This window comes from Abrus precatorius, unplaced genomic scaffold (genome assembly GCF_003935025.1).
Source record: "Abrus precatorius isolate BTA unplaced genomic scaffold, Abrus_2018 Scaffold11, whole genome shotgun sequence".
NCBI lineage: Eukaryota > Viridiplantae > Streptophyta > Magnoliopsida > Fabales > Fabaceae > Abrus > Abrus precatorius.
Window position 1 is genome coordinate 17320063 of NW_020874303.1, and position 14501 is coordinate 17334563.

Below are 14501 nucleotides of genomic sequence, written 5' to 3' on the forward strand. Positions count from 1 at the left end.
TAAGTCCCATTCAGCTAACAATGGATTGGATACAGAACTTGACCTGATAAAAAATTCGTCCTCCATTTTCATACACATTCAATGGAAAATTGAACCATTAAATTGCAAGGAATGAAGTAGAAACCAACGCAAACTTGCAATGGACAACAATATTCACCCACAACTAGTTTCTACTTTGTGTGGAATCCCAAGAGAAGGGGTTTTTGTCTATACAATTCAATGTCTTGAAATTCAAAATCTTTGTAGTTATATACAAAAAAACAAGTTGACATGACTGGAAACCATATGAAATAACATGTCAACTTTGAGAAAACCATATAAATAAGAAACTTGGAAACTAAAATGATATAAGAAAAGGTTGTTGCCTACCTAAGGTGGTTTTGATGGAAGTAAAACAATGCAGCTGCTTTCTTGTATCTCAATATCCCAAGAAGAAAACAAGTTGAGAAAGAAAGGAAAAGGAAGAGGAAGAATAAAAAAGTCTCCGAGAGAGGGAGGGGCCTATTGGAAGTGAGTGTAGTTAACGATTTCTGGTATAAAGGTTGCAGGCCAGTTAGGACAAAGAATCTCTGACCTCAAAAAGTAGTCTTGCCATTGGCTTTGCCACATCAACTACATGTTGTAAAGGGCAATGTACCATACCACTTTCCTTCCAGTTACTTCCAAATATGGATTGGCTTAACTCATATTCAAAGAAAAATTAACCATTCTAAAGAGAGAGACAACTTGATGGTTAGTTCCTTTTTTTAAGATAACGCTCATCTAGAGACCAATAACCACATCTAGAGACCAATAACCACCGTCTATATCTAGAACCATTTATTTGGAATGTTAGTTCACCTTTAAAATGTTAAGGTACGTCCAAATCACAGACTGGGTTAAAAGAGTTCCAGGCAGTTTTTTATTTATATATATATATATATATATATATATATATATATGGTAATTTTTCATGAGGGGTAATTTAAATATGCAACAAGCATGAAATTACTGACCTGCAATCCGTCACGTCAAACGTTGTCATCCGTTATATTCTGTTTTAGTACGTGGGAAAACGTTACCATTACCAAGGTCACAAATAGAATCCAATAAAATATCTTTTGTCTGGTTGCGTCAACATATGTCGCTTTATTTATGAGGAGCTCGGCAAGGATTAGTTAAAAAATATATTAATTATAAGTGATAAAGAATTTTATTAAAAATCATATTTATTGCTTAAAAAATATAAAAATATGATCATATTTTTTTTAACAAAATTTCATTGCTTTAAATTAAATAAAATCAACCTTAAACCACAGTCACGTTTCAAGGCTGAAAAACTAATTTAATATTTAAGACCATTAAATATATTTTTATGAAGATGTTGAATCAGGCTATTTTGAAGCAGCAGAGGCAGGCTTGACTAATGATACCAATTTTCCAAGGAAGCACCATCCCATATATCTATCAGGCTTCCATTCATACCCATTCACACCCTGCATCTAAAGTTGCTGCTATTCATTAAATTTTTAAACAACCAAACACGTCAAAAGTTCTAGCCTCTAGTCCCAAAGAACAGAAAATAAGCAATGACAACTGTATTTTGGCCAGCTTTCAATCTCCAGGCATATTGTCTTCCAATACTAAAATGCTGACGTTTGGGGTCTTCAACTTGGAACAATCTATCCATTTATTTTCTCTGTTTAGTTTGCTGCATTAATCTTTTTGTCCGCACTGTGCTACACCCTATCATCAGATACCATTGGACTTTGTTTCTGGGTGAGATAGGGAGTACTTCTCCATCAGCTTGGCTAGTTCCTTATTAAACTTTTCCTCCCACTGCACCTTTTCCTCCCAATATCTCCGGGTCATTGCAGCAATGTTGTCTTTATGAGCTTGACGGAGTTTCTCCTCTTCAGCAACAAAGTTTTCCATTTCTTTATCTTGAAATTCAACAAATTTTAGATATTCATCCGACCTATCATCCAAAGAAATCAGATTTTACCACAGGCCAATGAAAAATATGAATATCACAACTGCTCATCCAAAACAACTGGACTACATTGTTCTATGTATGCATATAAACCTCTTCTCAAAATATTCATTTGCTAATGTGAATTAATTTTCCTTGTAATTTTCCTAGGGCCATCAAATACAGAAACGCCCAAGAGATAATGTGCATGTTTACTGTAATAATTTTTTGTTTTTCAAAAGCTCTTGCAGGAAGTTAGTAAAAGCAAGCAATCATTTCTTCAAAATAAATTGAAGCAAACACGCAATTGCATTTCCCAAAATTTTCACAACATATACTAGCACCAGATGAGAATAAAAAGTTAATGGCGATTAGTCCAACTGAATTTAACATATAATTTCAAGGAGTGACATGTCCTTACTTGACTCTCCTTTCCTCTTCATTTAAATGACCAGCACTTAACTGCTTCACCTTCTCACGTTTCTCTTGTTGCATCCTCTCAAAATCTTCTTCCTTTTCAGTCCTTGAATCGTGAATGATTTTGATCTGATCCTTGAAAAATTGTTCTTGCATGTACATCTTCCATTGAGACAAAGTATCCAATGGTTAGGAAAAAATAACAAGAATAAAAAGAAACATTTGTAACCTAGAAGACATTTGTGAAATATTGACAATGAATAACCATAAGGGAAAGTAAATTAAGATTGAAATCATCCCAGTGTGAAAATAATAAATTATTTTTTGGATAACTAGAAAAGAGAAAACAAACTATGAATAGCATGAAATTACCAAAACACTTGGCAGAAAAGTAATTGAATTAATTAATTTATCAACACAAACTGATGTGAAAAACTGGGTCAGAGGAACTATGCAACTAACTTTACTACAAAACAGTGATAACCATCATTTACTAATACTAAATCATTACAAGAATATCTGTTAATTTTCTAAAGAATTAAAGAAAACATCCTCTTAAATAAACTAGCATTTTGGGCCAGTGCAATTCGTTATCATTGTTCATTGATTTATTATGAGTGAGAGCTTTGCACGTAGATCAAATAACCAAACATTGACAAGATCTTTTTTTCATTGATCCTCCAATTTGACAGGTTAGACTGAAGTTCTATTGGCACGTAAGTCACAATATTATATGCAAAACCATCTGAGTCATGAAGAGAAGGTAAATTTGAGAAAGTTTAATTTACCCATGCTAATGAAAATTCAGCAATTGTACTAAAAAGTATAAATTACAGATAACAGTTTTCAAGGAAACAATTCATTCTAAAGCACATCCAAACAGCTAGAAGTACATGTCCAAGGAAAGCAAAAATGCATCTATCTGCAGTTTCTCCATAAATCTAGAGTACCAAAAAGTCGTCAGCTATTAGTTTTACCTCTTCCTTGTTCTCTTCATGTTGCATTTTAGTTCTCAACCTCACAATACGATTTTCCTCCATCGTCCTTCGCAGCTTCTCAGTCACTATACCCAAAGATTCTTCAAGAGCTTTTGCGTGTTTTTCTTTTTTGACGTCCCTGTCCTTGAAATAAATAAGTTGTTGATTGTCCTCACTCATTTGCCGAAGTTGGTTTACAACCATCTCCTGATAAGATCTCATGTCATATTTGAGTCTAGATTTACCTGTATACAATTTCACAAAAAATGTGAACCCCCCCCCCCCCCCCAAACAAAAAAAAAAGAATTAATATACTGTTCACACAGAAAAGGCTTTGTTGACATGCAACCAGAACAAATCAAACAATCAGCAGTACAAGGAAGGAAAAGAAACGAAAAGGAACCTTGGGAATGCCTGTTGAAAAAATCCAGGTCTTCTTTTACAGCCATGTATCCATAGAGTTGTCGCCTGCCACCAGGGAGGAACAATTTACGGTAGTGACTAAACCATGCATCTCGATCAGTTCCTTGTTCTGCAAAATGCTTGTGCAGGCACTCAGCCTCAAGATAACCTACAGCTGAGGCTTCAAATATCAAAACACTCATCCCCCGATGACCCTGCGGGCCATAAGAGTGTCGAGCTTTCATAGCAGCATACGAGCTAAAATAATCAAGAAGCTCCTGGTTACCCATACCTATCCACTACATACAAAGAAAACATGGATTTAACACAAACTTCCGAAATATTTCAGGAAAATTAATAATGTTTTGCCACATTAATCCCAGATATCAAAATAAAAATATTACTATCACCAATTATTCACCATTTGATGCAAATGAGAAATTTTACCTTGTCATTTTCATCCTGTTCAAGCCTTGTATTCTGAATAACAACCATCGGAGGCCAAACTATTTCATGATCTTTATCCTCATCTTTTAAGCCTTTCCACTTACCAAATACTTCCCCAGCTGGAATTACCAAAGTACCTCTTCTGCGCAATTCCTCATCCAAAAGCTCAGCAAACTCCCTATGGATCTTCACCCTTTTTGACCCCTTTGTTTTAGCATGAGTCAAAAGAGGTTGCAGCCCACTATACCAATCAATAGCACCAGGACCACCTCGACAAGCTGGACAGTGCCACTGCCTTTCAGTTTCATTTATCTTTTCAACATTTAGGGAATCCAAAATCTCAAAGAATTTCTTAAACCATTTGTTCTTCTTACGAGTTTCATGGCTCTTTTGACTAGTATCAGAATCATAATCATCACTGATTAGATCGTCATCAGTGTCTTCCATAACATCAAAGCCCTCCTCCCCCTCATCATCAACACTATCATTCTTCACAGGGGACTCTACTGTAATTTCATCCTTTACCAGGCTATCATCACCACTCTTGGACTGTTTAGAACCAGTTCTAGATTTCCAATTCCACCCATGCTCCAGCGGAGGTTGAATAAATGGGTTTGAAGTCACACTGTTGCTTTCAGATTCACTAGTAATCAACTGCGGCATTTCATTTCCTCCGCTGACAGGTCTCTTGAAGTTGTCATTTTGGGACTGCCAAGGATTTCTACTGCCAGAAGCCCTTCCAACTCCACCATGATTCCGATTGACCGGCTTTTGAGTCATCTCTGTATTTCCCACTCCTCTAGAATTAGAATTATGAACTGGAGGACTCCATGGTTTAGTAGCACTGCTTCTAGCCTTACTCTTAGATTTCCTTGCATATACCACCCATTCCCCATCATCTTCCTCAGCAACACCTTGAGTTAATTGCTCAGTTTCTGGATGAGATTCCAATATGTTTTTCCCCTTGGAAGAATAATCATCGTTTGCCATAGTGAAAGGTCTTTCACCCCCTCTGTTTGAATTCATTTCTACGAGCTCAGTACTGGAATCTGGATCATGGTTGTTGTCAAGTCAAGCACAAAAACATGGAATCTGTGATGTTCCGGTAGACAAATGATTGATGGTTGAAATAAAAAATTTTACACAAACAAACAGTGAATCAAAATTAAACTCTTTCATTTCTAGTATTCAACACAGTATATCAACAATACTAATATTAAGCATATGGTGCCTAAAAATGACTTAGAACAGATTCCGAGTTGAATTAAAAAGCAACAAAAAAGTTTAGATCAGAGAGTGAGTGAGGAATGGAATGAAAAGAGTAACTGAGTAGTCTGAGTGAGAAAGCTAACAGAGAATGGAAAGAGTTGCGTTGGTACTGAAGAAAGGAAGGAAGGAAGGAGCAATTCAGGAAAGAGCAAAGGGAAGTCAGAGTTGACTCAGCCTCGTCTCTCAAGTTTGTCGTATTTCGGACTTTAAAACTTTATTCACCAAAATTAACGCTTACCGTACGTTCAAATTTTTAAAGTTACCTGGCCTTTGAGTAAAGATGAGATAGTAAACGATGAAAGAAAAATTTGCCATAGTAACTAGAATACACCTGACAACGGTTATTTGAATTACTGTTAGTAAAGTCGATATTAATACTAAAATTGTTCACTTTAAAAAAAAAAAATAAAAAAAATAAAAAAATAAAAAAAAAATATATATATATATATATATACACGAATCAAAACTAGACAAAAAATCATTTCTAAAAACTAAAACTAAATTTTAAAATGTTTATGAAATCTATACATTTTTAAGTAACTATTAAGATATAAAGGGTAATATTGAGTTAAATCATGTTAATCAATTCAGCACTTTTACTTAAGGCCAAAATTCATTTTCTTTTAAAAAAATAGAGCCAGAAATTAAATTTTTGAAATATTTACAAGAATCAAAAGATTGTTTAAATCAATCTATTTATTCTAACTCAAATGCAAATACAAATCAGTCTTAAATCTACGTTAAAAAATTTCTTAAATCTAATTCGACAATGAAAATATAACTGCAAAATCATTATAAACTTACGAAATAAATCATACATTCATTTGTTTGCTCATATAACAGACGGGTTCTTATTTTGTCCCAAAAATGGGAACACTATGAAAGAATTGTTGCATAATGAATGCAGTCTACTGTCTCCAACAATACAACGCTCAATTCTCCGCCGTATCATAAATAGGGATACACACCAATTGATGTGACAATCAAACAGGTGGTTGCAACCTTCTGCAGTTACCTGGCAAAGGATGTCTTCAAATTCAATATTAATGCATACAACCTTAACCCTTACTGATCCAACATAGTATCCAGCCGAAGATTTTGCAAGTTCAATTTTGCTAACCCTAGTTGCACCACGGAATGGCATTGCCTCTATTGATCTCTTGGGATCCTCAAGTCCAATCCCATAAGTGACAGCAACAGCCTATTGTCGAAGCCCACATTTCCAAAGCTTCAAGAAGTAAAGAACTAGCAGAAAAGAATGTTACACGCTGAGACCCATATCACCTAACATTTACATAATCTTCACCATCTAATCACAATCGGTCCTACCTTGTACTTTCTTGGGGTTATTGGTCTGTTTTTATGGATCTGTTGCATATGTAACTACCACTTTCAAATCCTCCAATTGAATTCATAAAAATGAGAAATGCTACAGTAGGTTCCATCAATCAGTCTTCCTAATATCTTTCATTAAGAAATCCGCGTGGAGCTGGAATATAAACAAGGCAGTCGCAGCAACAAGAATTGGGACCTTAGGCTACGAAGTGGTATCAATAATTTACCAAGCCTAAAATGAGCTGAACCACAAGAGATAGAAAATACCAGTTTCTGATCCAAATATAAATCAACTTGTTTAAGACAAGATGGAGTTCCCGGATGAATGTTCGTAATGACTTTCTATGGACATGCCAAGGGCTTTGCTCTTTAATCCTAATATCTCGGGATAAGCCTTTACTTCCTCACAAGTTGAATAATTGCCACTATTTCTGTTAGTTTCCAAGCCTAGTACCATGTGAAGAATCAATTGTGTATCAAATACCCCCAGTATTGCTTCTTGCAGAAGTTCAACTGCTCGAGGAAGAATCAACCTGACTCCAGAGTATCTCAGCATATACCTTCTCCTCTTCCTTCTCCTGTTCAACATAATTGGTTGATTCCAGTTCTTCCTCCTCGTCAAGCTCTTCCATTTCTTGTTCTGCATGTTTCTCCCTCCCTTTCTCAGCAAGTTCAACCATAACCTCCCTCATAGTCTGCATAGTAGCTGGCCTATCTCTAGATCCATATTTAGGAGCAGGCACAACAAATGGCAAAATTATATCATCTAAATTTGTGCTTTTCAATTTAGGGCAATCATTATTTTCTCTAGGAGGAAAAGTAAATATAATCCCGAGTTCATAATTGCAAATGTGAAGCCCATATTTCACAGAAGGGTCCTCTTTGCGAGGTCCGTCATTTCTTGTACTGATAGGATTTGAAATTTGTCGCCCCCAAGCAGCTGCACTAAAATTATGAGACCCACAATATACCCAACCAACGGAAGGTGCATCCCTCCCAGACCAGAAGCATCTACGTGCCACCTGAGCAAAAAAATTTCCATAAAATCATTTAAAACATACATTTGTGATGTAGGAGGGGAGAAGCACAAATAGGTTTAATAATTGAGAAGCTAATCACCCAAGTCCAATCTTATGGAACAGCATATGGGGCATAAGATTACAAACAGAACCAAGTGACAACCGTATGCATGTTTAAAGTACATATTAGAATCCTTAGAAACCCTTTTGAAACAAATAGAGTGAAAATTCATCAACATTGTCACTATCTATACAATTGTACACTGGAAACCATAACCAACAAAGACATGACAAAAGGCCATATACAGATGGATTTGGATTCTGTAGTTTTCCTTAGAAAAATGACTGAAATGTCAGAGAAAAAGACACAGAACAAGTGTACATGCAAAGGACAGAAAATGGTGGGGAACCTCTGGAAAATGATAATTATTACAGCAGAAGCAGCGAAAAAACAAAAAATATTTCACTCCATGCAACCAAACAATATAAATTGATGATTTACAAATAAGCTAAATCATAGCTTCCATAGCAAGCCCATTGCTATCGTTAGATTGTATGATAATATGATTTGTGATCATGCTGACCATCATCGAGGCATATACAAACCTAAAATATTTTAAAAAATAGAATGAGATCAGGAAACTGTTCACCAAAAATCCCTGAGCCACAAATATTTTTCTTGAGCTTGAAAATTTTGACACATTCAGATCACTTAAGTTAACCCTTGTCTGTTTTCTATACAAATTCAAATTTCTGAAAGTGCACAGATCTAATTCAGGATTATGATTTACCGATTTTAAATTCAAAATTAGAGACAGGATAAGACAGGACGCAAAAAAGAAAAGACGCAAATCTCTGTCAATCAGCATTACATTCATCAGCACAAGGGACTTTATCCATAGCATAACAAGAATACATACAGCAACTAGTTAATCATAAAAAAAGTAGTATAGGGGTATAAATTAGTATACAGTTACCTTGACATGCATGGGATGCCCTATTCTTTCATGGGGATGAGGGATGGCATCATGTAGTATATCTAACGTCCTCAACCTTTGCCATGTTCTCTGTAGAAAAGTAGAGAATCAGTTCTGCATTGTTCACATGATTACCATCTATATTTGTCAAAAGTTCACCTTCCTAATATAGTTTTGCAAAGAAATTTTCCAAAAAACAAATTTCAATACTAAAGAATCACAAACACGAGCTAAATGGCATGCACATGTGTGATACCAGAAAGATAATGAACAAAATTCTTCTGATCTTGAAAGTTCCAAGTTCATGTTCAGATAATTCCTTTGAATGACCCCTTTAAAATGTCTTAGAGGTCGGGGGAGGAGAGTGGTATTTGTATATGCATTTAGAATACCTCTTTGGAAATGAATTTTTCATATGTTAAGAAAGATTGGCTCAGATCCAAAGTAGGGACCCATAAATTTTGTCCCATGCAAGATCTTTGTGTGGGTGTCTCGTAAAAAACTCACAACGGAGGACTGGTCCTTGATAATTTAGAATAGAATGTCTTAAAGAAAGATGTTTAACTGGAAATCTTTTCTTGTGAGTGTACTGGTAACCCTTAACAATTAAGGTTTAATATCTGCTCATCTGTCCTTATTTGAAATAAAAGTATAGTAAGTTGTTTTTGTATTCATATTTCAATTAAATAGGACACTAAACAAAATATTGACCACTAACTACTAAGGGAACCAGCTCACTCATTAAAATAAGGGTACCAAAGGAATCCAGCTTAAAGAAAAATATATATTCCAGTACACAACTTGTAACTTTATGCATTCAAAGTTGACTAGAAAAGCATATCACCTCTGAGAAGCAAAGAATACGTCTTGAAGGCAAAATCCCATTATAAGCATTCATCACTCTTTCAATAGTGGGGAAAATAATCCTAACAGAAGGATTCTTCATTTCTTCGCTAGCATTCCAGCAGCCCCACTGTCAAACCATCATTAAATTACTGAATTAATGAACAAACAATTTCAACAAATCATGCATCCAGCAGAAAAGATGCAAATTTTTTTAAGAAAATATAATGGAAGAGCAAAAGCCTTCAAATTACTTCAGGATCAGACTCTTCCGAATCAAAATGTTGCAATGATTTCTTCCCAACAGCAGCTGAGAAAGCAGCAAGAAATTTTGAATTGACAGACGAACCAATAGAAGATGCACCTGATTGACAGAAAAGGTACTAGGCAATATTAGTCAAAAAAGATGATAAAAGAATGGGGTGGGGTCAGCTAGTTGATTTCGACTTGCAATGAAATAAGGTTGGCCTTATGCTTGATAATAATAATAATCCACTTACCATATATAATTTCAGACTCTAATGATTCAGGCCATCTATATCGATTTAGAACCTAGTATAAAAAGTAAGATTAATTATTCATAACAGGATCTTTCAAAAACTATTTTAGCATAAAGTTCTTCATTCATATGCAAGTAGATAGATTCTGATACCATATTAGAAAAGGATTAGGTATAACTCAAAACATCAAAAGCAAACCCAAGAAGATAAGATTGCTTAAGCTTTAGAAGGAGTATTTTATTTATATTTCTAACAAATATAAAACATCTTGACACAATCAACGCAAAAAGGTCTTTCTAGCCCAGGCACCATTTACCTCTTGCAATCTCCAAAGGCCATAACACCTTTGAATTGAAGCAATGAGTGAGCACAATGCAACAATCTGTTCAGATTGCATCATCTTTGACATATCTTTAAAACGATGCCCCTGCATGGCCTATATGTCAGGTAACATATACATGGAAACTAACAAGTCATCCTATAGAAGCTACACTCAACACACCTCTGACACATTTAGTACTAGTTGTACTTTCTTGCAGTTTTCTCCCAAGGCAGCTGCAAGGGCCTCTTTTGGACAAACATATCCAGAAAATGTGAAGAATCCAGCATCCCAAAGTGGAGAAACCCATTTTGCTATATTTCTAGGCAGAAAACCAAGTTGAACATAATCTATAGAAAGGAATGAAAAACAATAGATATTATTACTGTTAATTGTTGCATGAAAAATTTAAATGCAAGTCCAAAACACAAAAAATGAAGATTACCTCCTTCAAAAGTTTGATCAGGGTTGGGAACAAGAACACTAACAGCATTTTCGTCAACTGGCACATTAGGATTTCTTTTTAAAACAATTTCCAACATCCCATAAGCATTCTTACAAGACTTCCTCAGGAAAGCAGCCAGTGCTTTTAGTCTTGCACTGTTTGAGTCTGTCACAGTGCGGAAAACATGGCTTAAACCAACCACTGATGCCACAACTGAACCAAGAAGCTTCAAACCAGATGACGAAAATGCACAGTAATTAGTATCTATAAGATATAAATTGAAGTCAAAGAATGTACAGAAGAAGAGGTGTTACTTTTTCCCCCAAACAATAACACGGATGACATTAGTGCTGGAATTTACCATAAAAAGTGCAGTCGTATACTAGCACCACCTTACCCACAAGATAGATTTTTGGAGTATAATACTCCAACCCAACTGTAAGCAAGGTGGATGCAGTTTTCAAATATTAAAAGCACAAAAGGATGATAGTTTTTATAAAAAAAATAACTCTACAGAGGCAGAGGCAAGGGTAGTCAACCCGCACCTCAATCAATTACCAATATCTTTGCATGACATACTTGAGTACATACAGGAGAGGCCCAAAAAGATTCTGAGTGAACAGAAGTTCTATAAAAGTGAATTCCAGGTACTGAAGCAACAAGATGTCCTGTTGCACCTCCAAAGTCATATTTTGTCAGCTGAGTAATCCAGTGAGCCTGGCTGGGTATATCAATAACAAGTGATGCCATAAACCCAGCCAACTGAGCAGAAAAATCACATTTTGAGTCCCTATGAATTTCACCATTGCCATTTTTTGGGAAAAGTGATGCAAAATCAACAGAAATGGAATGAGGGAAGTCTTGCCACCATATAGTGTTAGTCACACCGTTCCACTACATAACAATTAAAATTAATTCAATAATTTTACTCTGTTAATGACATGTAAACATAAAATAGTTGTAAACCTACTCTACTATCCACACTATTCAAGGTAAGTCTTATAGACATGCTAATGTACATAAATTTTACATGATGATCTGCATAAAAAAATCACTTAAATGTTGCCATTTTAGGTTTCAAACTTCAAGTAACGAAACCATGACAACTGTAGCTTATGTCATTCATCTAAAGATTTTGCAAGAGAAATGCTAAAGCTTATGATTTTATATTAATTTATCCAAGTAAAGAGGCCTCCAAAACTTTTTTCCCCTTCTTTTACTATGTTGCTTCTCCATCTCACATGATTGGTCCACTCAATTTTTGCAGTGTTTTTGTACATTAAAAATGAAATGCCAAAAGAATATTATTTATGACAATAACTAGTGAAAATACAGTACAGCCAATACAAGAAAAATGTTAGTTATGGCTTTATTTCTGAAACCTTGTCCTTTGTAAGAATATATTCAGCATATTCTTTAAATTATAAACTTTTCTTCGATAAAACCGTGAAAGAACATTATTTTAATCTTTACGTCACCACTGAACCCAATAAACGTTCTATGATGTTAATGAAAGGATCTACATACCATACTTCTAATAGAATTCGGATGCAAGAAGAACCCAAATCGAAAGGACAATACTCCTATGCTAGAAACATTTCACCTGAGGGCAATAGGCCACTCAGCATTTGATGTTTTACCAATTTAATCAATTACATACCATAAATACAACATTTTGCTCTTCAATTTGTAAGATAAAAAATGTATAAACATTAATAAGTAGAAGTTTGGCTAATAGAATACCTGCTTTTCCACCAAATTTGCAGATGTAATAACAACTCGAATACTATCTTTTCTTTGCAGAACAATCAACTTTGGATGATGGCAAGCAATCCCCTGTCTCTTACGGTTATTACTAAATGCTATGGTTTCAGGGAATTGAGGACACCTAATATCCAATGACAAACTTCATTAACAAATAGGACAGATAAAGCAGCACATAGTAAGGGCATAATTAAACTGCACGTCACCGCCAAACCCCCCAACCCTAAAAAAATATTAAAAAAAAAAAACTTACACTACAACTAGGTTAGGATAATCCTGGTAAGGCACAAATACTCTTTCATCGGGTCTTGAACTCCAACATCTCTCAGCATTGTGGCATGCAATTGTAACTGGAAGATGACAAGGAATCTTGCAATATGTCAAGAACCTAACAAGACAACTCAGTCAGGATTGTAAAATACAAAAAAAACTCAAGTGTAGCAGTTCACACATCATATTGAGACATCAAGAAGTAAGCAGATGCGAAACGAAAATAGTAAGAGGCACAAAAGAGAAACACAAGTCAAGAGACAAAACAGTTCAATCAAAAAGAGAGTATTATGAAAGGAAAATAGTACATTGGGAAATTTTAGGTAGTCACACCATTTTATGTCACTCGTAAATGTTGCAATAAACATCCTTGAAATGCTTTCAACGGGATGAATAAGTTCCGGGAGAGATATGGACCGGTGAAGCCCCGAGGAGACATGGTCCATAAATTCCAGACGATTCAAGTAAAAATTCTTCCCAGGCGGCGAATAAACATTGCCGCCATGTTTCTCCTGCCAGCAGTCACCAACGGAAGGAGGATCATTCTTCCCTACAGAATCTAATAGCATCACATTACGAACCTCATCGCCAACACCATCCAAACAACTAACTCTGACTTCCTCTTTTCGACGAAAACCGTGACTCTTCCCCTCCAAATTCATCACTTTACTGTCACAAAGTATTGCTGAACTTGATTGCACTTCAGCATTACCAGGGACACACTTAAATCCAGATTGCACATCACGCAGAATGCAAGACACAGTATCATCACTAAGCAATATGTCTCTACACTTACCAAGAAGAAACCTTGCCCTTCCAATAATCCCCTCATACCTTGAAACATTAGCCCTAACAGCAAAAACCCTCTTGTTCCTTTTCCCACTTTGTGAGTGCCCCGAGAATGTTAATTCATCAGTTTCAACACAGTCATCACTATTAAACCCTTCGAAATCAATTCTCTGAATAACAAACCCAATTCGATTGTTCCCAATCGCACACGAACCGTTATGGTTCCCACAAACCAGCGAGACCATATCTCCAACCGATAACTCCACGGCCATTCCCTTTCCAATTTCGACGCCGTTCACAAAAACCCCGTTGGAAGCTTCTCGAAACTCAACGCCACCGTCGCTGTCGCGAGACGACGTCGTCATCGTCATAGCCCTTTTTCTGAACTCGTAAAGGAGGTGACACGTGGCGGTAGAATCCTTGAGCGAGAGAACGCCGTTGAGGATGTAGAGTTTGCGGAGGGAACCGTCGAAGAGGATCTGACAGTGGCGCTTGCTCACGCGAGGGTCGCGGAAGACAAATCCGCAGTCGCGAGGTTTGCGGCCGATCGAGTAGGGCTGATCCGCATGAAGGCGCAAGGAGTTGCATCGTGAAACGGTGCCGTTTTCGGCGGCGGAAAAGAGAGGAACCTCCAAGTGTTTAAAAACAACGGAGGCTGTAATGGTCCTTTGCTTCTTGTTTGAAGAAGAAGGATCGTTCGCCAACCTTCTCTTCTTATTGGAATCGGAATCCATCATAGTGAGGATTCGATCAAAGAATCGAAAGAGAATAAAATTT

At 36.1% G+C, this 14501-nt stretch overlaps 2 protein-coding genes across 5 annotated transcripts; both read right to left on the reverse strand.

Annotated features, from left to right (window-relative positions):
• Positions 1-1327: 1327 nt before the first annotated feature.
• Positions 1328-5849, reverse strand: LOC113854774 (protein SUPPRESSOR OF GENE SILENCING 3-like). Of its 3 annotated transcripts, XR_003502796.1 has the most exons (6): positions 4195-5849; positions 3749-4046; positions 3346-3590; positions 2373-2530; positions 1523-1957; positions 1467-1481 (listed from the first exon to the last, which is right to left on the reverse strand). XR_003502796.1 is itself a non-coding variant. In XM_027485989.1 (5 exons), the coding sequence occupies exons 1-5, from the start codon at positions 5218-5220 to the stop codon at positions 1732-1734; spliced, it is 1869 nt and encodes a 622-aa protein (XP_027341790.1). In that variant the 5' UTR covers positions 5221-5849; the 3' UTR covers positions 1328-1731. The 3 variants fall into 3 exon arrangements, 2 of the variants coding, with proteins under 2 accessions (XP_027341790.1, XP_027341789.1); XM_027485989.1 differs by having other exon boundaries at positions 1328-1957; positions 3749-3962; XM_027485988.1 differs by having other exon boundaries at positions 1328-1957.
• A 416-nt stretch (positions 5850-6265) lies between these two features.
• On the reverse strand, positions 6266-14501 carry LOC113854452. 2 transcript variants are annotated; one of them, XM_027485428.1, is made up of 12 exons: positions 13269-14501; positions 12919-13053; positions 12645-12789; positions 11493-11795; positions 10902-11127; positions 10640-10806; positions 10454-10564; positions 10138-10189; positions 9892-10001; positions 9639-9767; positions 8795-8884; positions 6266-7820 (listed from the first exon to the last, which is right to left on the reverse strand). In XM_027485428.1, the coding sequence occupies exons 1-12, from the start codon at positions 14459-14461 to the stop codon at positions 7308-7310; spliced, it is 3174 nt and encodes a 1057-aa protein (XP_027341229.1). In that variant the 5' UTR covers positions 14462-14501; the 3' UTR covers positions 6266-7307. The 2 variants fall into 2 exon arrangements, with proteins under 2 accessions (XP_027341229.1, XP_027341228.1); XM_027485427.1 differs by having other exon boundaries at positions 11481-11795.

What these genes read in the sequence shown, in the direction of transcription:
- LOC113854774 (XM_027485988.1), bottom strand. Translation starts at nt 5,220, where the DNA reads ATGAATTCAAACAGAGGGGGTGAAAGACCTTTCACTATGGCAAACGAT. An exon ending in AACAGGATGAAAATGACAAG is followed by an intron (nt 4,047 to 4,194) that starts GTAAAATTTCTC and finishes CTTTGTATGTAG; the next exon opens with TGGATAGGTATGGGTAACCA. An exon ending in TTTCAACAGGCATTCCCAAG is followed by an intron (nt 3,591 to 3,748) that starts GTTCCTTTTCGT and finishes AATTGTATACAG; the next exon opens with GTAAATCTAGACTCAAATAT.
- LOC113854452 (XM_027485427.1), bottom strand. Translation starts at nt 14,461, where the DNA reads ATGATGGATTCCGATTCCAATAAGAAGAGAAGGTTGGCGAACGATCCT. An exon ending in TTTACGAGTGACATAAAATG is followed by an intron (nt 13,054 to 13,268) that starts GTGTGACTACCT and finishes TTGTCTTGTTAG; the next exon opens with GTTCTTGACATATTGCAAGA. An exon ending in TGATCAAACTTTTGAAGGAG is followed by an intron (nt 10,807 to 10,901) that starts GTAATCTTCATT and finishes TCCTTTCTATAG; the next exon opens with ATTATGTTCAACTTGGTTTT.